The following is a 22746-nucleotide window of genomic DNA, read 5'->3' as shown; positions in this document are numbered from 1 at the left end:
TTTTTTTTGCACTCTTCTTCATTCAAATTGTCACCCCTTTTGACAGCTCTGGGACTAGTAGGGATTAGGAGTGCTGCCAAGGCAGCATGCTTAACCTGGGTGTAAGGACAGGATGTCTCTTGAGTTGCTTTCAATAGGAACCAAGCAGCACTATTCATAGGTCCAAGGGGAGTCGGTCTTGTCTAGTTCTTCTCAGATGGTGAATACTACATGGGTGCTGACGGATGGGAAGCATAAATAATGAGGAACAATGGACAAGAACCTTAGGGGTACAAAGGGCTTTTTCCTAACCTCTTAACTCACCAAAATCAGATAAGCGAAGTAAAATATGATCGGCATGCTGAATGACGCATCATTTCTGATTAGGTAAAAATATTCAGTGCCTTCCAATGATGGTTCTCCTTTGATTTATCAGTTATTGTTTACTGGCTTGACAAAATATCTGTTTATACAGTATGGAGAAAAAGTTTTCCTGAAAAAAGATTTCTATAAAGATGAAGAAGGCAATGAAGGCAGAGCTCTGGAGATGAAGAAATTTCATAGCAGTTAATAACCAGCTGGGGTGCTGCTGCTAAAGAGATGACAGCTCTTCAATACTGTGTTGGCATTGGGGAGTAAATGAAATCCATATGTGGGCATTACAGAATAAAATCAGAGTTGAGGTTTATGGGATCAAGTGATCCTTTCTAAAGCATGGCAATATATATCAAAATGCACTAACCTGTTGGTGACAATATCCTTCTCTTCTTGGAACTTGGTTTAAACACAAAGCAGCCCTAGAGGGTAGCAAGCAAAATGTGAACTTCAGAATGAGTTTCCATCTCATCAGAATTCTTGAGGCGCACAGGGAACAAGCAGAAAAAGACAAATATCTCAATGTTCCAATAAAACGACATTTGTTAATTCTGAACTGGCCTTTCAATGTCTTAAGGACATTAAGATTCTGTGATTGCAGCAATGGAGAAATTAGTCCATCTGGACTTTCACTTCTTCTTTCAAGCTGGAAACCTATGGAAAGTAGTATCCCCCCTTTGTTCTTTCCAGAGCTCAAAGCATCATCTCTGAACCTTGGGCTGAGTTTTCTACCTTTCCATAGGTTTTTAACTCCATCTACCAACCAACATGTTGTGACAAGAAATGTGACTAAACAGTAATTAATAAAGTGAAGAAATTAAAACAAATCAATTGATACATGTAAGAGCTACTCTATAACACTTTAAAAACAAACGTAAGGATACTGAGACTAAGCAGTAAATTAATTATACTGTATGCAAAGAACAGTAGGATGCAAAATTCAGATATTGAAATAAGGTAGAAATCAACAACCATGGGCAAATCCAAATGGCTAAGATGAAGGTTAAAGATTAATTTTTCTTTAGTAGCACTGTTGAGATGAACATTTAACATCTATAACATATCTCTAAGAATTCTTCCGATTTTATGGGACATACTTTGTTCACTGAAGTATGTACTTTGACAGTAACTACAAATCTAATATAAAAACACTATTAATAAAATAATGCAAACAAATCACAGACAGCTAGACAAAACACTTGGCATGGAAATCAAATGGAAAGCATTCTGTGCTGTCTTTTACAGTAATTGTCTGTTCACTGCCAATGGATATACTAAATTTCCCATTAGTATTTACTAATCCCTAGTTGGTAATTACAGAGTTTTATTAGCTTTAGAAGAATATTTTCAAGATTTATCATTTTTTACTTTGAATGATGATATTGATGTGGGCACAATCAGGCAGATCTTACTCCTGTGAACAGTCCCACTGACTTCAAGATTACTCATGTGAGTGAAGGATGAAGGAGCAGACCAATATATCAGTAGGATATACAGTGACTCAAATATTATATGCATTTACATTTAGGGTCTTGTGTATTCATATATCATGCAAATTTGCAGTCATAGAACTTGCAGCAGATTCTATCCCTTGCTGCAGAATTGTGCTCCAAAATTCAAGATGTAATTTTTAAAAATTATGTTTCTAGCCCAAAATTGTGAAGACAACCTTGACAACGTGACTGCAATGTTGTCTTCCTGCATCTACAGAAAACTTGAAACAGTTCTGCTCCATTTGTCTCATTGAGTTAAATGCCATCTTTAGGTTTTGGAGTTAAATGTCAATACTACTAACTATTACACTGTTGATCACCGTAGCAGAAAAAAAATACAACAGAAATCATCAACAAGGCTCTGGTAGTAAACCACAAATATGCAAACACTAAGTAAGTACTAACTCACCTTGCTTCCTAAAACTACATTCACTATAAAAAAATGATACAAGCTTTTCAAAACACACAGAATTCATGGGAATAACTAAAACCTTGCTTTACCACAAAAGAAAAAAACTCCTGGGTCTGGAAGGATCTATGAAGACTCCCGGAATCTAGATCTGAAAACAATCCCTCTCTCACCCCCATTTCCTCACACTTCTTCTCTCAACTAGTGACACAGAACATAACAGGAAACAATGCAGACACTTTAAGACAAAATTAAAGCAGGTAAAGCATGTCTCATAATAGAGTAAAGAAAAAATACAAAATCTGAAGCTTTCATTTATAGATTATAAAAGACACAGGCTCTGCCTATAGCTGGAAAATAATTCAGAAAAGTTTCCCACTATGGCTAATACTTAGAGCCCTACCAAGTTCACGGCAATGAAAAACGCGTCACGGACTGTGAAATCTTGTCTCCCCCTGTGAAATCTGGTCTTGTTTGTGCTTTTATATTATACTATACCGATTTCACAGGGGAGACCAGAGTTTCTCAGATTGGGGTCCTGATCCAAACGGGAGTTGCAGGGGGTCACAAGGTTATTTTAGAGGGATCGTGGGATTGCCACCCTTACATCTATGCCACCCTTACATCTTCAGAGCTGGGTGGCTGGAGAGCGGCAGCTGCTGGTCAGGCACCCAGCGACCAACAGCACAAGAGTAAGAATCTTAGAAGCTGGTTTGGCTAATTACTCCAACACCCTAGTGTGGACATTCGGAAATCAGTTTAAGAGTGCCTTATATTGATTAAGCTAAATCAATTTAAGGCACTCAAATGGATTTAATAAAAATAAAAAATTTTAAATCTAGAAGGGACCATCATGATTATCTAGTCTGACCTCGTGAATACCACAGGCCACAGAGTTTCACACAGTAATTCCTGTGCAAAATTATATGGCTTGTGTTATGCAACAAATGAAACTAGATGATCACTGTGATTTAAGAGTATCCACACCATGAAGATACACAGATTTAACCAAACTGGATACTCAAACTGTATGCAGACTTTTCCTTACTGGGAGAAATAGGGCCTGAGTATTCTCTCACTAGTACTGGTGTATAGCACCATCCATTAAATTCCATGAAGTTACACTGGCATAAAATTGATGGAAGCAAGTGAATAATCAGGTTCAGTGTTTCCCTTCAGGCTATCTTTAAAAGGCTACATAAGTAAGGCAGAAATTCAATCACACACACACACACCCCCCACACCTCAATATTTTCACAGTGATTATGAAAAGTAAAAAGCCCTGGAACTTGTGAAAAGCAGCAGAACCCACTCTATTAACACTTGGAATTTCTTCCTCATATTTATAGATTTAAGATTTATAAATCATCCATAGAAAAGAACTCGAGGGAATAGCCTCAACAAAGCTCTGGGTAGCATTCATGGGCTTCTTATTCCCTCTGTAACACTGGGAAAGAGACATGTAACAAAAAAGTAGGAAAAAAACAGTCAGTTTTCACCAGGGCAAAAGGTTAACAGTGGGGTGCCTCAAGATTCTGTACCAGGTCCAATGTTGTTTAATATACTTATTTATTAATGAGCCAGAACATGTGGCTCAGCAATGAGGTGGCACAATTTGCAGGTAAAGTAATTTAGGTTAGTCAAGGGCAGAGAGATCTCTGAGGAACATCAGAGGGACCACATCAACATGTGAACGTACAACAAGATGACAAAAGGAGTTCAACATTGATAAAAGCAAAATAACTATTCACACATCTTAATTAACTCCATCAACTCAGCAGAGGGACTTGGGGTGTCACTGTGGACATCTCAATAAAGACCTCTGCTTAATGTGCAGCAGTGATCAAAAAAGCAAACTAGATGTTGGGACGCATATGGAATGGGATGAAGTATAATATAGAAATTATTACAATGACATTTATATGAATCAATAATAGAGCCCCATCTAGAATACTGGGTACAATATTGGTCACACCCACTCAAAGAAGATATTGCAGAATTAAAAGGGGCTCACAGAAGGACAACAACAAAAAACTAGGGGCATAAAAAAACCTCATACAAAGAGACTGCAAATATTAAAACTGTATCTTAGAAAGGAAATGAACAGAGGGGACATAAAATAATGGATGATATAGAGAAGGTAAATCAAGAACTTCTGTTCTCTCTGTCACGCAATACAAGAACAAGAAGGCATTCAATGAAATCAAAATATCACAAATTCAAAACCAAGAAGAGTAACTATTTTTTCCACACAACATGTAAATAAACTGTGGCGCTCACTGCTAAATGATGCTGTTGGGTCCAAAACCTTAGCAAGATTCAAAAAGGGATTGGATGTTTACATGGATAAAAAGTAATAGTTAATGCTAACATATGCTGTTGGAAGAGATATTAAACCTCGTACTTCAGGGTTTAATCCAATATCTAACTACTAGGGATTAGGAGGAGAATGTGGAGGGCAGATTATTTTACATCTGTCTAATACAAGATTTCATGCACTTTTCTCTGAAGCATCTGGTACTGGCCATTGTGAGAGAGAGGATGCTGGATTAAAAGGACCACAGTTCCAAGAAAGGAAGGCTTCTGCAGCAGTTCAGGCATTAGTTTGAGATTTGATAGACTTAGGTTCAACTCTCTGTTCCACCACAGATGTCCTGTGTGGCAAGTCTTTTTGGTCTCTCTGTGCCTCAGTTCCCTATCAGTAAAATGGGGATAATGCACAACACCCACCAACACAGGCGTTGTGACAATAAAAACACTGAACATTGTGAGGTGCTCTGACACTAAAGTATTGGGGAGAACAGAAATACCTAAAATAGATAGTCTGACTTTGTATGTCAAGTCCTATATTTCCAAATAGGCACTTCTATACAACCAAAAAAAGATTACTAAACCTAGACTAGAAGATTCTGACCCGGAGCGAAAGAATTTCCCTTACTTCTCAAAAAGGTAAATTATAAGAGGCAGTGTAAAAACAGATATCTGATTAATAATGTCAGTCCAGAGTAGATGGAATACATATGAATAGAAAAAGCCCAATTTTCAAACGTCAGACAGGAAAGCATGAACTTTTTTCTTTTCATTGCACATATAAATATATGCACTGGACAAGTTATGTGCCTAAGTGACTATTTGCAGGCACTATTAGAGTAACTGCAAATGAAAATTAGACATGCAAATACATATGCATTTGTGTATGTACAAATGAACCCCTGCTCTCCGATACCAAATGTTTTAATTTCTAATAAAACCACTTACAGCACAAACTTTAGATTTTGTTTTAAAACAGTTAAAAAAACTAAATATGAACACAGCATTTCAACATATTTTAAATTCAATTAAAGCATGTATAATTTAAATATTCTCTTGCAGCGCTGGAAACCTGGGTACATACTTTTAATCAAGATGATTTAAATCACGTAATTATTTTTTTAAGTCATTGATTTAAATCAACTGGATGCTTTGTAAAAAATAATTTGAAACTTGTGCTATTGCAACTTTACATTAAAATTCATATGGAACTAAATTATAAATCTAGAAGTTTTAAAATGTTACTGACATGACATACCAGTAGAGGTATAGCAGGTTTGCTGATATAGCTCTACCGGTATGTCTATACCACCAAACGCTTTTAAAAAATGTAGGCAGGGTCATCAACTGGGTGTAAACTTTGTCATCCAACTCTTCTCTGAGCACTAACTATTCAGATGGTCCATCACAGGTTAATTAAGGGATTCCGACAATTTTGTATAAGCAGGATTAAATGAGATAGTGGTATAAATGGCTGCTCAGCTGATAATAGTTTCCCTCACTGGTAGCTCCAGTGCAGATGCATCAATGCTGAAAAAAATGTGCATGAATTTTCCGAGCATAGCTGCATTCCATGCAACACCACGCAAGAGCACACAGTTCATAAATGATATTTTGTAGTTAATTTATGTGCATAATTTTGACTGCTACTTTAATGTTTACATAAAGACTCTGCAGTTACCCAATGGAATGAACAGCTGTGTAAGTTTTCACATCATTCTCCATAACTTGATATTTTCAGTTCAACACAGGATGCATTTCTAGGAGAGATGCTCTGTCTAAGCCAACACAAGTTATTGGGCTCAAGGGTAACTGGGTAAAGTTTAATGGTCCATAGAATATTGAAGGCTAGACTAGATGATCTACTGGTCTCTTCTGACGTTAAACTCTATGGATCTATTAATCTATAACTACTTTTGTATATGTTCAGTGGTATATGTTATCACACATACTAAAAGCTATTGAAAAAAGTGGAAGGACAAAAAAATAATAAAATACCATGATTATTCAGAGTATTCACTTACCTGGAATGGTTTCACTGTAGAAAGCTACATCAGAACCTCAATTTGTAATGCAGTTTACAATAAGCCATCATGATATTAACCAGAATAGTAATTTATGCAGTCTAATTTGGTCAGGTCATGATCATTTTATGCATAAGTGGATTATGCAGTTAAGTGCAACATAATATCTTTCATTCAGATGGGTTTCCAAAGTGTATTGGAAACAGAAGAAATCCTTTAGTTCACCTACCATGCACTCATGCTAGGGTGAACCACACCAACTGAAACACTACACAGCAAAACTACATACCGTATATTCCGGCGTATAAGATGACTTTCTATATTAAAAAACAACCCCCAAAAATCGGGGGTCGTCTTATACGCCGGGTATAAACAGTGGGCGGCTGGGATTTAAAAGGCTCTGGGCCCCCCGCCGCAGCGGGCAGCCCAGAGCCCTCTGATTCCCGGCCGCGGCTGGGATTTAAAAGGCTCTGGGCTCCCCGCCGAAGCGGGCAGCCCAGAGCCCTCTGATTCCCGGCCGCGGCTGGGATTTAAAAGGCTCTGGGCTCCCCCCCTCGGAAGGGGGGGTCGTCTTATAGGGCAAGTATAGGCCAAAACCTATATTTTAACTGTAAAATTAGGGGGTCGTCTTATACGCCCCGTCGCCTTATACGCCGGAAAATACGGTATTAGCTTAAAACAGGAAGTGAGGAATATCACATCCAACTGAAATGCAGGGGAAATTAAATATTTTAACTACTCAAACTGGGCCAGTCTAATAGAGGCAGCGCTCCCACTCTTAACAATAGTGGTAAGGACCTATATTTGATATCTCACCTGAAAGATAATCTCTCTTGAGATCCAATCTCTCCTAAAATCATGCAGGAGACACACATTCAGTACTGACTCAGAGGAAGAGTATCACCTACTGAATTTACCATTTCCTGCAGCACCTGAATTTTCCCTTTGAGGTTTCCACTCTAAGCACCTGCTCACCAACTGTGCTTGGCTTACAAAATCTGATGGTATCAGAGTGAAGTAGCAAGGCTACAGCATATCTATGTGAAAGGAAGACAGAATATATTTAAAACTGTAAGTCCTAATTAGATTTGTTTAAGACATCACCTCCCCCATTCCAGATGTTTTGACTTTGGGAAAATGTCTAACTACAATATGGTGCAACAACTGGTTTCTCAAAGGAGGGAACTAGGCTTTCAAAACAACATACATGGTTTCACAATTTATAAAAAACATTTTAAAAATACAAAGCTATTTGTGGTTAAAAATGATTATAGTTCCTAAAAAGAAAAAAAGTAGGACATCAAAATATATCAGACACAGTGCATTTAAAAATAACAGTAAAATGTAACTTGAAAGGAAAAATAAAGAAAGGAAATTCAAGTTGCTATTTCTGGAATGGAACAAACACAATAAAGTAGAACCCCTATAAAACATGAAGTGGGGATTTAATGCCCCACCACGAAACACCATAGGTTCCCATCATACCAAGGACAACAGAGAGAAGCAATACAATCCTCCTCTCACAGAGAGGACATACAATGCTGGGAAAGGACTTTGCGGCGGGATCTACACTGGCATTTTTACCCATGTCATCTAACTCTGATCAGAACAAGTCAAGATGACGTGATGGTAAAAATCAGATTGGCCATGCAATGGTGGGAGATTCCCCTAAAAATGTCAGGGTACACAAGGCTACAGAGTAAAAAGAAAAAGAAGAACCACTGTAGAAGACAGATGTCACAAGCAAGGGACCTTGCAATCCTCTAGAGTATTCACTACAGACCTACTGCCAAGTAACACACAGCTGAGGAGGAAGACCCCACATTTTGGATTCAATTTTGAGACCATTACCCCCTTGTAAATAGCTGCCACAATCCTAACCCTAATCTTAAACCAGATCTAAACTTTTAATTCAGAGTCAAGAGACATACAGGAGTGATTTAAAATAACACATGTACATGGACAGCAAACACTATTTCATTTAAATCTTTGATCACCAATATTAGTGACACAGGAAGAGTGCTCCAAGGCAATAGAAGGAAGTGCCAAACCAAATTTGTGTTTAAAAAAAAAGCACAATCTCCATCTGCAGTAGCAGAGCTAGTGCTCAGTGCAGCTGCATATTAGTTTTACTTCTATCCATTTTAAGATGTCACTAACATGCACTGAACATCTGTTTTTCGGTAGGGTCAGAGTGTGAAGTGTAATGAAAAAGGTACAGCAGACAAAGTGTGTTACATCAGTCACAAGCACTGCAGCACCACACACACAAATCATCAGGATAATCCACATAAAATGGGCAGCAGCAGGAGGTATGCACACAAATGTGTGTAATCACTGGGGTGTGTTTGATATACTGCACAGGAGATACAAAAAAAACTGTGTTACACTGTGGGAAGGAACCCGATAACCCCTTTGATGGGTGATTTATAGAACAGAGAATATGACACAAAGGGGTTCACAGGCTCTCATTCCCTCTGTGGATATGTCTTCACTGCAGCTGACAGCATGCTTCCTAGCATGGGTAGACAGACACACGCTGCTCAGCTTGACTAAAAATAGTAGTGTGGCCACAGTAATGCAGGCAGCAGCTCAGGCTAGCTGCCTGAGTATAAACCCACCTAGCTACCTTTCTCATATATGGTTAGCCTGAGTTGTCACAACCACACAGCTATTTTTAGGAGGTTAGCCTGCACAGAGCCAGCACACCTATCTACTTGTGCTGGGAAGCATGCTAACAGCTGCAGTGTATACATACCACGTAGGTATCATAGGCAGAATACATACTATTATTAAGGTTGTCTGAAACTTCCCAATATAAGACTCCGTTTTCAGTTGCTTATAACTTTGTGAATTTTACCCATTTGGGCTGAAATTTTTCAGGCCTAGTATCTGCCTCAGTCTGAATTTTTTTTTGTTTTTGGTTTTTTTTAAATTTTCAGCTAAAATGGTTTAGCTGCTTCTGAGAACTAGGCTAGAGAAAAATATGTTGTTTTGCCCTAGTAAAAAAATTCTGACAACCTTTTCTTTGAATAGCTCTAGTGACCCAATGCTGTGGAACAGGGACTTGAAACGTGGCAGGAGAGTGCCTTTTCCAGGGATGGGCCTTTTGCTGTCCCTGTGAAAATTTACCCAAATTTGGCCAAGTTGCAAGCCTTTGAAAAATCGCAACTCACCTATGCTCAGTTAAGACTTCTTCAATTTTAGCAGATAATATATCTGAAGATTCCATTCTCACTAAGCATGTTTGAGCTTCTCACAGATCCTCATGCGGACCTCCACACTGCATATGTGCCATCTCCATAGTGTGACTGAGCATGCTCCCTCCCACCTCACTGGGTCCCAGACCCAGCCCAAGCACACCACATGAGCCCAAGTCAGGTCAGTCACGGGTTTCAAACTGCAGTTAGACATATTCTCAATGGCCTGCTCTGCTGGCACCCAGGCCGCTAGAAGAGAAAGCCATCCAATTCAAAAACAGAGGATACAAAAGCTGGACTAAGGGGTAAGAAAAGGAGTAGATTGGACAAGGCATCTGATGAAACTGAGACTGAAAGGGGGAGAGAAATTGGGATTGGCTGGGCAAGGAGGCTGGGACTGGAAGTTGTGGGCAAAGGGAAGGCTGGAACCTATTGAGCAAGCAGACTAGGAACCAATGAGGGAAACAGTTGAGGGAAAGAGAGTGGGAGCCCATTTGCAGAGGTGAGGAAAAACTAAAATCAAACAAGAAGTTTGGGTCCGGGGGGGAAATGGGAAAAGAGAGAGTCAGTGAGCCACGTAGAGGGAAGATTGAGATTGGATGAAGTGTCTATGGAGGGAGACTAGGACTGGGAGCCAGTGGGGACAGGAAGGGGAGAGAGAGATTGGACAAACAGCTGGGACTGGTTAGACGGGAAGGGGCAGGAGATTGGGACTGAGACACAAAACGAGCCTGGAGGGTGAGGAATAGGATTTGCTGGGCAAGGAGCCAGGGACCAGAATGAGAAGCCTGAGGAATGGAGATTGGGACAAGAAACCAGGGGTGAGAGAGATAAGACCTGTTCCTATCCCAGTCTTCTTATCCCTCATCTCTTGCTAGCGCTGTTTTGGTCACAGGAGTTTACTGCAGGAAGGCTTTAATGAAAAGACAAGACTTGGATCTTGATAATGGTCAAGCTTGGGGGCAGGACTTTCCATTGAGCCCAACATCCAAATAGCTAAAATTAATCTTTGGCTAAACTGTCTGCATGAAGCACTGGATTTTGATTGGTATGGATAGTTAGGTAATCTTTGAGAGTCAAATTCTAGACCAGGTAGAGTAGAGATTAGTACCCTGGTCCAAAGCCTATTTAAGTCAATAGGAGTCTTTCCACCAACTTCAAATGACTTGAGATCAGACCCTAGGACCAGGACTTCAAATTCAGTTCTGAAGAAAACTAGGAGCTAGTGGCATGCATGGAGTTCTGAAATAATGTACTCACATTGATTTTGATGCTTAACATGCATGAGGGTAGGACCTGTACCTCATCCACAAGTAAAATGAACTGTAACAGTGTAATCTGTGGGGATGAAGCCAGGGATCATAGTAGCTAGGTCCATACTTTGGACTGAACACTATTTTGCTTTTATTTTTGTTCTGATTTCTCTTAATTGATGGTTGTTGGTCACACACGTTTTTATGAAAAATAGGGTTGCTTATAAGTCTGTATGTTTTCAATTATCAGTGTCATTGATTAACAAAGTACACTGATATTCTGTGGTATAAGACTATGAATAAATAATATCCCATGCCCTATATCATATCCATCTCCTCACTGTTATAAAGCCTGTATACATCTCTCTCACGCCAATATTACCCACTACCTCTGCACAGTCTAACACAATGTACGTGACAATAGCAGGGCAGCATATTAATCACACTCCTGTAGCAAAATAAAAACTACATAGTCCCATGGTCTCTATCCCGCTCCTCCCTGCAGAAGGACATAGTATCTGTACATATCTCCTCTGTTATATAGTGCATGCTACTATTGCTGGGTGTCAGGGACAGGTCCTGCCAGAACTTATTTGACTTTAGTCACGTGAATAAAGTTCTGCACGTGCTTCAATGTCTGTGGAAGACAATCTGGCTGTACAGACAGCATCTGCGCCCTGTGAGTGTTTCTGGAGCTGCAGTATATGTATTTACAGTACAAGAAAAAACCAAATGCAAGGCTGCTATAAACAGGCATAACAAAAGGAGTCAACACTGCTCCGCTCCTGCTCTAACGGGGAAGGCGGCCCCGGGGAACGTACGGCGGCGGGGGGGCGGGTGTCCCTAGGGGATGGGGTTACACAAACAGCCCCCCCCCCAGTGCACATGTGCCTCGCGCCCCACCTCCTTGCTGTAACACCTGCCTCCTACCCGCCCAGGGTCGGGCCAGCAGCCCCACAGGAGAGCGGGCTCCACTCCAGGTTCCTTCCTGGCCGAGCTCCCGCGGGGGAGTCCCCCAGCGCCCTGGGCGGGGAGCGGTCCCGCGTCCCCCCGTCCGCACAGAGCGCGCCGCGGGAGCCGCCCGGACACCACTGACTAGGCTGCCGGCCCGATCCGCGCGCTGAGCTGCCCCAGGGCCCCAGCGCGCGGACCAGCAGGGCCGCCACGCGGGGTCAGTGACCCCCCTCCCCTACCCACCTTGGAGACGGAGCTCGTGCTCATTCTGCCCCCACGCGCTCCCGTGTCCAGCACCTCCGCCCACCCGAGCGAGCGAGCGCGCGAGAAGTTACTGGCGCATGCGCAAATCTCCCACAACAGGGCGAGTTCACTTCCTCCAGCCGCAGAGTGAACTTGGAAACTACTTCCCGCTTTTACACAATGGGATGGTCCACCCCTGCGGCTCCTCCCCGCCAGCGGCCCGGCTCTAACACCGGCGCGGGGGGGCGGGGGGAGCTGCTCACCCCTCCGAGGGTTGTACAGTCCGCCGCCCCTTCGGCAGACAGGAAGGAACGGCTCCTCCCCGCTGGGCTAGTCCACGCGTGGTGGGGACGGGGGCGCACGCGTGGCTCGTTCGAAGTGAGCCATGGCGGCTTGTCCCTTTCGGAGGAGCATCGCCTCTCAGGTAGCGTGTCCCCTGCGCAGAGACTCTCCCTGCCGCTGCACATGGTCCAACCCCCTCCTCCCCGGGATCCATGTGGTTGGGACCGTCCGGCTGTCTAACCGCCCCATCCCCCCAGCGCTCGAACCCCCGGCTCCTAAACGCCCCTTCGCGCCCCCCCCCCGCCCGCCCGAGCTGTGGGGTGTGCGGGTAACTGACCCCGCGTGCCCGAGTCCGCGCTGCCAGGCAGCTCGGGGTCCCGCGGCTGCTCCCGGGGCCGTGCACGGTGTGGTGATGGCAAACCCGGGGAGTTAAACTGGCGCAAGAAGCTGTGTGGACACTCGGAGTCCGGTTTGAACCAGGCACATATGGTTGATGATAAACCTAGATGGGACCAGTGTGACTGGAAAAAGGCTAATGTAGTGCCCATCTTTAGAAAAGGGAAGAAGGAGGATCTGGGGAGCTACAGGCCAGTCAGCCTCACCTCAGTCTCTGGAAAAATCACGGAGCAGGTCCTCAAGGAATCAGTTCTGAAGCACTTAGAGGAGAGGAAGGTGATCAGGAACAGTCAGCCTGGGTTCACCAAGGGCAAGTCATGCCTGACTAACCTAATTGCCTTCTGTGATGAGATAACTGGGTCTGTGCATGAGGGGAAAGCAGTGGATGGTTATTCCTTGACTTTAGCAAAGCTGTTGATACAGTCTCCCACAGTATTCTTGCCAGTAAGTTAAAGAAGTACGGGCTGGATGAATGGACTATAAGGTGGCTAGAAAGCTGGCTAAATCGTCGGGCTCAATGAGTAGTGATCAATGGCTCCATGTCTAGTTGGCAGCTGGTATCAAGTGGAGTGCCCCAGGGGTCGGTCCCGGGGCCGGTTTTGTTTGATATCTTCATTAATGATCGGGAGGATGGCATGGACTTCACCCTCAGCAAGTTTGCAGATGACACTAAAGTGGGAGGAGTGGTAGATACGCTGGAGGGCAGGGATAGGATACAGAGGGACCTAGACAAATTAGAGGATTCAGCCAAAAGAAATCTGATGAGGTTCAACAAGGACAAGTGCAGAGACAGGAGAATCCCATGCACTGCTACAGACTGGGGACCGAATGGCTAGGCAGCAGTTCTGCAGAAAAGGACCTAGGGGTTACAGTGATGAGAAGCTGGATGTGAGTCTACAGTGTGCCCTTGTTGCCAAGAAGGCTAAAGGCATTTTGGGCTGTATAAGTTGGGGCATTGCCAGCAGATCAAGGGACGTGATCATTCCCCTCTTTTCGACATTGGTGAGGCCTCATCTTGAGTACTGTGTCCAGTTTTGGGCCCCACACTATAAGAAGGGTGTGGTAAAATTGGAAAGAGTCCAGCGGAGGGCAACAAAAATGATGGCGGGGCTGGAACACATGACTTATGAGGAGAGGCTGAGGGAACTAGGATTGTTTAGTCTGCAGAAGAGAAGAATGAGGGGGGATTTGATAGCTGCTTTCAACTACATGAAAGGGGGTTCCAAGTTGCAGTGGGGGAGGTTTAGGTTGGATATTAGGAAAAACTTTTTCCAATAGGAGGGTAGTGAAGCACTGGAATGGGTTACCTAGGGAGGTGGTGGAATCTCCTTCCTTAGAGGTTTTTAAGGTCAGGCGTGACAAAGCCCTGGCTGGGATGATTTAGTTGGGGATTGGTCCTGCTTTGAGCAGGGGGGTGGACTAGATGACCTGAGGTCCCTTCCAACCTTGATATTCTATGATCTTCTGTTCCACCCCCTGCTTGGCACCGGCCACACAACTTCTCTGGGTTCATTGCTCTGGAGCTCCAGCCTCTCCTTTAGCAAAACAGCCTGTCTTGCTCTGGAAATGCCCCGCCACCCTTGGTAAATTGGTGCATTGGTTACTTACCCTCACCTCACTGTTATAAATTTGTACCTTATTTCCATGCTGAATTTGTCAAGCTTCAACTTCCAGCCAGTCTTCTAGGCTGAAGAGTCCATTATCCAATATTTCAGTTTATTTTAAACGGATTAAAGGAATCTGTTTAATCTAAACCTTGAAAAGATGCTCTTAAACCAAAATAAGAGCACCTACTAAGTGTTTGTACCAGTTTCAGTTAAACTGGTGTTATTTTTTTCACATAGACAAAGTCCTGAGACTGGTCAGATACACTGCTATTGTTCAGATCCCTAGGGGCAGAAGTGCAATTGTCAAGCATCAGGTCAGGTTTATGCTGTTTCAGTGTGTGCTCTGGCCAGGATGAGAGTAGTGAACACACAGGCTCCTCCTTTCTTTCACTAGACCAGGGGTACGCAACCTATGGCACGCGTGCCGAAGGCGGCACGCGAGCTGATTTTCAGTGGCATGCACGTTGCCTGGGTCCTGGCCGCTGGTCCTGGGGGCTCTGCATTTTAATTTAATTTTAAATGAAGCTTCTTAAACATTTTAAAAACCTTATTTACTTTACATACAACAATAGTTTAGTTATATATTATAGACTTATAGAAAGAGACCTTCTAAAAACATTAAAATGTATTACTGGCACGCAAAACCTTAAATTAGAGTGAATAAATGAAGACTCGGAACACCGCTTCTGAAAGGTTGCCAACCCCTGCACTAGACAGAGGAGTGGGGATGAACCTTCAAATGTATCATGTGTAAGTTTCCAGGATTGTCACTCTAAAACCTGAAGTATTTGAACAGTCAGTGTGAAGCAATGGAAACAATTACAAGCATACTTGAGAGCTTTTTGTTTAGAAATATCACCAGGTTCAACCACCGTTGGAATTTGTGGTCTGTCACTGTCCAGTGTGAAAGTTCTCAGCCATTTTTGGCTTTTTACACACATGACTTTACTTGTTACACCCATGCATCAGTATAGGCTTTCAGTTACTAGTACACTGAGGCTACGTATAAACCGCACACCTCTTACAGCAGTGTGTGGGGTATATATACTGCATACCCCCACTTGCCAGTATAAATAGCAATGTTAGATGGTGAGGCACTGCTTAGGTGAGTAAAGATACACCGGAATCTTTAGGGTATGAACCCCAATACAACTCTACATGCCCAAGCAGTGCCTCCCCCATCTACACTGCTATTTTTTAGCACTGTAGTGTCCCGCTGATGGAGTCTTTCCCTGATGCAGAGGAAGGCTCTGGCAGAAGGAAAAGTAGCCCCAGCAGGCTGCCAGAGCCTTTCCCTGCCACTGTGAAAGACTCCAGCAGCACAGAATGGTTCTAGCAGTATAGGGTTAGATAGGTATATAAAAGGTTTAAAAAGTTTGGCTAAATAATATATATGCTTTGCAGTTTATGTAAAATGCAGGTGTTTAGCAGTCGTGGGACGGCCTTGAAAGGTGCTATGCTTAATTGATAATACTGGGCTTGGAATGTGGCTTCATTGGAAAAATGACCTGAAAGGTAACTGATAAGATAGGAGAAAACTCTTTGAAGAAAAGCCCCAATTATCAAGATGGCTCTGACAGATTTTAACAAAGAAAGGAATTCAAGAAGCAGTGACCATAGTCATGTAGGTTCCAATTGTAAGGTATAAAAGTGTAAAGTCTTCAAAGTTCCTTGCTAGTACCTGCTGTTCAGTTGGAGCCAGCCAACATGGGTTTGAGCGCCCTAGGTCCAGTCCTGTTGTAAGCAGCTGATCAATGCTTATAACTTCATGCTACTGTATGGTTGTAATTATTGCTTAGGCATTTAAGGCACGTTTGGATAAATACCATTCAGCCTTTGAATTTAATAAAGGTATTTATGGTTACATTGATATTGTGGTGATACCCTGTATTAATAATAATAAAGTCTGCGAGTTTGTAATGCAAGTCACTTTCTGTGACTTTCCGTGACTTCTATAGTGGCCGATGTGGCTGGCCTGGGGGCCGCCTGAGTGGCTTGGGCAGCCCTCGGGTTAGCTGCACCGGCTGGTGCTGAGGCAGTCTCGGGCCCCCGTCCCCCCAGCACCATTGGTGGGGAACTGCAGCCAATGGGAGCTGCGGATCTGGCACTTGGGGAGGAGGCAGTACGCAGAGCTGCATGGCCGTGCCTCTGCCTAGGAGCTGAGGGATATTGTCGCTTCCGGGGGGCCGTGGAGCCGGGTAGGGAGCCTGCCAGCCCCAAACACAGACCCCCCCCAACACAAGTGGGGGTCCCAGGTTGCGCGCTGCTGCCTGCCCCCTCCGGCCCACCTCCCCGAGCACCTGCACTGCCCCCTGGCCTTCCTCCCCACCACATGCAGCACTTCTGTCTGCCCCCTTCCCCAAGATTTAGTCAGGGGTATATAGTACAAGTCATGGACAGGTCACAAGCTTTAAATTTTTGTTTACTGCTCTTGACCTGTCCGTGACTTTTACTAAAAATACCCATGACTAAAACGTAGCCTTAATAATAATAATTCCAACAGGCAGCTCCCCGCTGCCAGAGTATTTCACTGATGTGTATAGCTGCGCAGCTTGTCACTGTGGTGTGTCACTACACGTACCTTACATGCTGGCACCGGTGGCGTGTGCTGTAGACTTAGCCTTAGTAACCATAGAGGTTGGCATCCACTCACCTTTATTTAGCGAGTGCATAGTTGGCTAGCCAAGTGATGGCATCTTCAGTGGCGTGATGCAGTTCTAGGCCACTGCTGAACCTAGTCAGCAGGCATTCATTGACAATGTGCATCATCGTCTGTGTTGCACTGCAGTTGCACAAAGGGTTGTCACGAAGGCCCCAGCGATACTGGTTGGCTGCACAGAGACCTTGCCCAGTCTGGAACCTGTTCAACAGGGACCATTGGCAATGGGGAGGGTCAAAACCAGGCGGACAAATTGTGAGGTTGGTAACAAGGGACTGGTTGAGGATTGTAACAGATATCCATTCCTCTCGCCAGAGTGTTTCCGCCCTAACATCCTGGCGTGGCGGATGAGACCATAATGGGCGACGTGACGGCAAAAGTGCAGCTGATTGTTTAAAAAGGTCATTGTGCAGCGGTAGGCTTGAGTTGGCGCATACTTTCTCCAGTAACTTGCCAGTGGCAACCTCTCGTCTAATATGAGGAGGAGCAATATTGCTCAGAACTGGGAGCTACGGGAGTGGAGTCGGACTCAGGGTGCTGGAGATGATACTCATGGTGGCAAGTAACTGTGTTTCCACCAGTTTGGTGTGTGACAATCAACTCCAAGCTGGTGCGTAGTACTCCGCCACCGAATACAAGGTGGCAAGAGCTGGTGTCTGCAAAGTTGGAGCATGAGCACCCCATGATAAACCTGCCAGTTTGCTAAGAAGATTGTTGCGCGTCTTAACTTTAGTTGCTGTCTTCTCCAGGTGGGCATGGTAACTCAGTGTGCGATCTAAGGTCATACCTAGATAGACTGGTTCTACATGCTTCACCTTCTGACCATCCACTCACTAAGAGTTTTATTAGCTGCATATCTGAAACTATGCTGATTTTTGCCCTAGATCCCTAAGTGGCCCCCTCAAGGATTGAGCTCACAATCCTGGGTTTAGCAGGCTAATGCTCAAACCACTGAGCTATCACTCCCTCCTATTGTAAGAAAGAAGAGAGGGGAACATGGAGTGATGCCAGGAAGGGAAAATATGAAGCAAAAGCAAAACTGAGTTAGTACTTGTCTACATATGAAAGCTAATGCGGAATAAGGCAGGGGAGGGGGGTGGAATTTAAAGTGGATTAACTATTTTTCATTAACTCCACATGTGGACACACTTCAGAATGAAAGTACCTTATTTCAAATCATCTTAATCCATTTTGGAATTGGATCAGGAATAGTTATTCTGGAATAATTCCCCATGTAGAGAATCCCTTAGTGAATTACTTTTAAAAAGTTGATTGATGTGTTAAAATTAAATATAGCAAACGGACAGTAAACTGTTTAATCCTTTAATTTGCAGGGAGTGTGGTCTCAGGGACATGGTGACATGGATTTTTCACCTTGGCTAGCACAGTCAGTTTTCAGGCTAGTAAGTGTTGAGTGAATTTTTCAAGCACTACGTTTATATAATACCATAAATACAGTATCTTGCACTGCCATACTGTACAAGATGATACAATATAGTATAACAAAACAGTTCATATTTATTAGAAGACAGCCACCCACCCTTTAGGAGGAAATGGCTATTAGACTGATGACTTTTCCGTGATATCTGATAGAGAATGTCGGCTCCTATCTTTTTTTTTTCTCTGTAATTATAGTGAAGAAGGAATGTACCAGATTTCAAAAGTATAACTCAAGCACATGATTTAATATGAGATTGTAAAGAGATGCAAAGTTGATAAAATTAAGATATTGGAAGGCTACTCAGAACAGCGGGAGACAAAGCTCTGGTTTTTGTGTGAGAAGAGAGAACAGGCTGATGTTAAAAAAGCAGAATTAGCAGGCAACAGAGTAGAGAGAGAAAGGAACAAGAGCAGTGAGGAAGGTTGGAGCGGCCCATTTAGGGCTTTAAAAATAAAATCTACTGTCCCCTGATTTCCCAAAGGTTTTTAAAGTGCTAACATTAATCTCTCAGACTCTGTTACTGCCTCTGAGCTGCATTTCACTGGGATACAATAAGTTCAGTAGCTAGACCAGGGAACTGGATGTTAGATTTTTAAATTTTATTCCTAACATAGAAGTACCTTATTCATCTCTTCTTTTTTCCAATGTAATGTTTTCTTATTGACCTGGGGTAAATTTGAGTGTTCTGTCAGTTTTGCTCATCATATTTCAGTTTGAGGCAAACTGGAGGGGGGTTGTTTTCACTTAACATTGTTAAATGATTATTACCAACAAATAAAAATTGTAGTCACAAGAATATTCTGTATTTTTATGATTTTTTTTAACAAAAGGAATCTGATTTTTCTAATGAATTAGTTTCCCAAATTGTGTCTGCTGCTTTTCTGAGCCACTGTTCATTGGCATGTTTTTTGCAGGGAACTTCACGCCATGGGCCAAGTTAATCCTTAGTAGATGCAGCTTCATTGACTTTATTAGAATTGCATCTGCTTCCACTAGGGCAAAATATAACCCAGTATGACGGAAGGTACCACTTATTCAGTTACCCTCATGAAAAATATCTTAAGTTGGGACAGCAATCGATTATCATTCATCTTCCAGGCAATAAATACATTTATTTTAATATAAACTATCTTTTTCATTCCAATAAACAGATCTCTGCAGTCTTCCTTCTACAAATAAAAGGGGCTTAGAGCTGCAAGTTTTGATTAGTACAGCTTTCTCTAAAGCACCCTTTATGTTTTTTCATTGGCTGTGTTTGTAACACATTTTTAAAAACTGACCTTAAAATAGCTTCAGCTAACATTTTTGCCACCAGTCTGGATGGTAATAAATTTATAAAAATGTATGTCTCATCTGCATTGGAGCCTAAACAGGGAATAACTTCACTGAAAATCTTTCTTATTATAGTTTTGATCTGTTTCAAATCTAGCTTTCAAGAGTTTTAAACCTGCCACCAGAAAATTTGATAAAGTCAATATCTGCAGTTCCTGTCTCCAAAAAACGGTAAAGTGTTTACATTTTATGTTCTAATAAAATAATTTTTGTGTGTGGTGCTTAATACTGTAGGATCTCAGTGAGTTTTAGGGAAATATGAATAGAGAAAAACAAAAAGAACTGGCTAAGATGAAGATCATAATTCAGATTTAAATCCCAGTCAATTTTAGAGGGACATTTAACTTAAATCTGGCTCACCATTTAATTTTTTTAAAAACAAGTTTTTATGAAATCTCAAAACCAACAGAATCACTTCTGATACTTAAAAATTCAATTGAAATAAATATCCCATTGCAATGCCTGAAATGCAAATATTACAGCACTAAAAATCTGAAAGTGAAACTGATTAGAAATAAAAGTAACATTCATATTGATTTTCATTCTCCTGTCTGATAGATGCAAAAAGTAAATTGGATTTTATCACAAGTGAAAGACTTCTTAATATAAGGTGTTATGTCCTCAAATTGTATACGAGGTGAATATAGTAATTAGGGGGAAATGAAAAAATGTTAATTGTACATTTATGCATGCATCACAGTAGGTTGGGCCTTTCTATAGCCAGGCACATGTCCAATAGTATCAATCTAGAAGGATCATAGAATTCTTTCTTTATCCTACAAATGCCTACTATCTGGCATAGAAGCGAGTAGTCTCATTGATGTCAATCGGACTATTCACATGCTTAAAGTTAATCATATGTTTAAGTATTTTGTTGGATCAGAGCCCTACTGCGATAATGTTTATAGGATCAGGCCCTAAATAAAAACAGCATCACCAAAATGGAGCCGCTACGAGCACATGGCATACAGCACAGCAGTTGGGATGGGGGAGTCTACTACCATTCCCTTAACCTGTGCTCAAGACAGTTTGCCTGACAAAGGAAAAAGGATTTCTTTAAACTAGCTAACCGACTAATTCCACCTATACTTCAGCTGTTCTGTAAGTAGTCTTTGCCTTATAACACCTTTTATACCCCACTAGCGTGAGGTGATCGAAAAATGCTAACACAACTGCATTTTCCATCCTATGATATCATTGGGAATCTAGCTAATTTCCTCAAGTCTGGCAGTCTGTCTCACACATGCAATGTGCCCCCTATACACTTGTGAAATATTGTTTGCTTATTAGATTTGGCTTTTGAAAACCACTAAAGATTACAAACATTCTGAAAAGTTTTAGAGAAGTAGTATTTTTTCACAGGCTGTGTGATTGCATTATTGAATATTTCTTCCTTAGCCAGTATCTTTCAGCCATCATAAGTTGTTCAGTTTTGTCCTTTCTCCTTTAAATTGAACAGGAGAAGCCTCATGCACTTTATGCTTGTGTAGGTTACGCACAGTAGTCAACAATTGTCTCCAGTATCATTTACCTTTTCACTGGTCTGTCTAATACAGGGGTCGGCAACCTGCGGCTCCCGGCTCGCCAGGGTAAGCACCCTGGCGGGCCGGCCCGGTTTGTTTATCTGCCGCGTCGGCAACTTCGGCCGATCGCGGCTCCCACTGGCCGCGGTTTGCGGTCCCAGGCCAATGCGGGAGGCAGGAAGCCGCGGCCAGAACATCCCTCGGCTCGCGCCGCTTCCTGCCTCCCGCATTGGCCTGGGACCGCGAACCGCGGCCAGTGGGAGCCGCGATCGGCCGAAGCTGCCGACGCGGCAGATAAACAAACCGGGCCGGCCCGCCAGGGTGCTTACCCTGGCGAGCCGGGAGCCGCAGGTTGCCGACCCCTGGTCTAATAAGTATTTATACTCCTTTTTAGCAGTTACTGAAATTAACAAGTGGTTATTGGAAAAATATCTGCTAAAAGTGCCATTATTACTCAGATGAAATTGTGATGTGCTCTTGTGGCTCTTCTCAAAGGATATTGGGAACAGGCAAAACATGTTTGATGCTTTTTGTTGTTTGACATGAAGGCTTTGAGTAAATGCCTAAATGGAATTATTCCATACTAGAATGGATTATTAACATTTAGTAAATTTCCCCAGCATTTCAATAGATTTTAGTAACAGCAAACTGTGTTTTACCCAATCTCAATATTTTATGTCTTTCTCTAGGCCAGTTGCTGATTTCCAGCTCTTTGTGGGTTCTGTGATAGAGGACAAGTCTAGTGATCGTTCAAAGCCAGATCTTCAGCTTCAAACTCAGAGGCTAGCAGAGAAGGTACTCTGGCACAATAAGCTTCTTTATTTGATACAATAACAAGCTTATTAGATAAAGGAAATGTAGCAAATTCCTTAGAGAAAATGGTACTCACACACAAACAGCTCCTATTGATTCCAGTGACAGCTGCACCCATTTGAGTGAGTGTAACATAACAGCAGCCATTTCACCCAATTGAACATGACCTCTTCATGGGAAATTAGAGAAACAGGGTTAGATAAGTGTACTATAAAATGAAGTCACAGTTTGATTTAAAACAAAAATAAGTTGGGAGTAATTAATTGTTCAGTGTGACATTGAGAGGTGATGTCTAAAGTGTATACAGAGTCTATACTATTTAATATTCTCCTTAATGGTTTAGAGGCTATGTCAAATCTGTAAATGATACAAAGCTGATAAGTATCATAAATACTTGGGCAAATAGAATTATAATAACATATGATCTTAATATACTGGAAAAATGGATTACCA

General features: G+C 42.4%; 2 protein-coding genes across 10 annotated transcripts in view; one reads left to right on the top strand and one right to left on the bottom strand.

The window, feature by feature from the left end:
- ORC3 (origin recognition complex subunit 3) overlaps positions 1-12628 on the bottom strand; it is an 81602-nt gene extending 68974 nt beyond the window's left edge. For 3 of the 6 annotated variants that reach the window (XM_045009755.1, XM_045009756.1, XR_006578049.1), the window contains exons 1-2: positions 12241-12423; positions 722-776 (exon numbers count right to left, since the gene is read on the bottom strand). In XM_045009755.1, coding sequence (XP_044865690.1) covers positions 722-776; positions 12241-12264 — 79 coding nt within the window. In that variant the 5' untranslated portion in view covers positions 12265-12423. Of the gene's footprint in view, positions 1-721; positions 780-7507; positions 7610-12240; positions 12424-12503 lie in introns of those variants that run through there. The other 3 variants (XM_045009761.1, XM_045009757.1, XM_045009758.1) reach the window with 3 other exon arrangements.
- Positions 12527-22746, top strand: part of RARS2 (arginyl-tRNA synthetase 2, mitochondrial) — a 59647-nt gene continuing 49427 nt past the window's right edge. For 2 of the 4 annotated variants that reach the window (XM_045009763.1, XM_045009762.1), the window contains exons 1-4: positions 12535-12664; positions 18519-18587; positions 20055-20128; positions 22170-22275. In XM_045009763.1, coding sequence (XP_044865698.1) covers positions 12626-12664; positions 18519-18587; positions 20055-20128; positions 22170-22275 — 288 coding nt within the window. In that variant the 5' untranslated portion in view covers positions 12535-12625. Of the gene's footprint in view, positions 12665-17499; positions 17934-18518; positions 18588-20054; positions 20129-22169; positions 22276-22746 lie in introns of all 4 variants that reach the window. The other 2 variants (XM_045009764.1, XM_045009765.1) reach the window with 2 other exon arrangements.

This window comes from Mauremys mutica, chromosome 3 (genome assembly GCF_020497125.1).
Source record: "Mauremys mutica isolate MM-2020 ecotype Southern chromosome 3, ASM2049712v1, whole genome shotgun sequence".
Taxonomy (NCBI): Eukaryota; Metazoa; Chordata; order Testudines; family Geoemydidae; genus Mauremys; species Mauremys mutica.
Note: the sequence above shows the minus strand (reverse complement) of the source record. Positions and strands in the feature narration are given on the sequence as shown.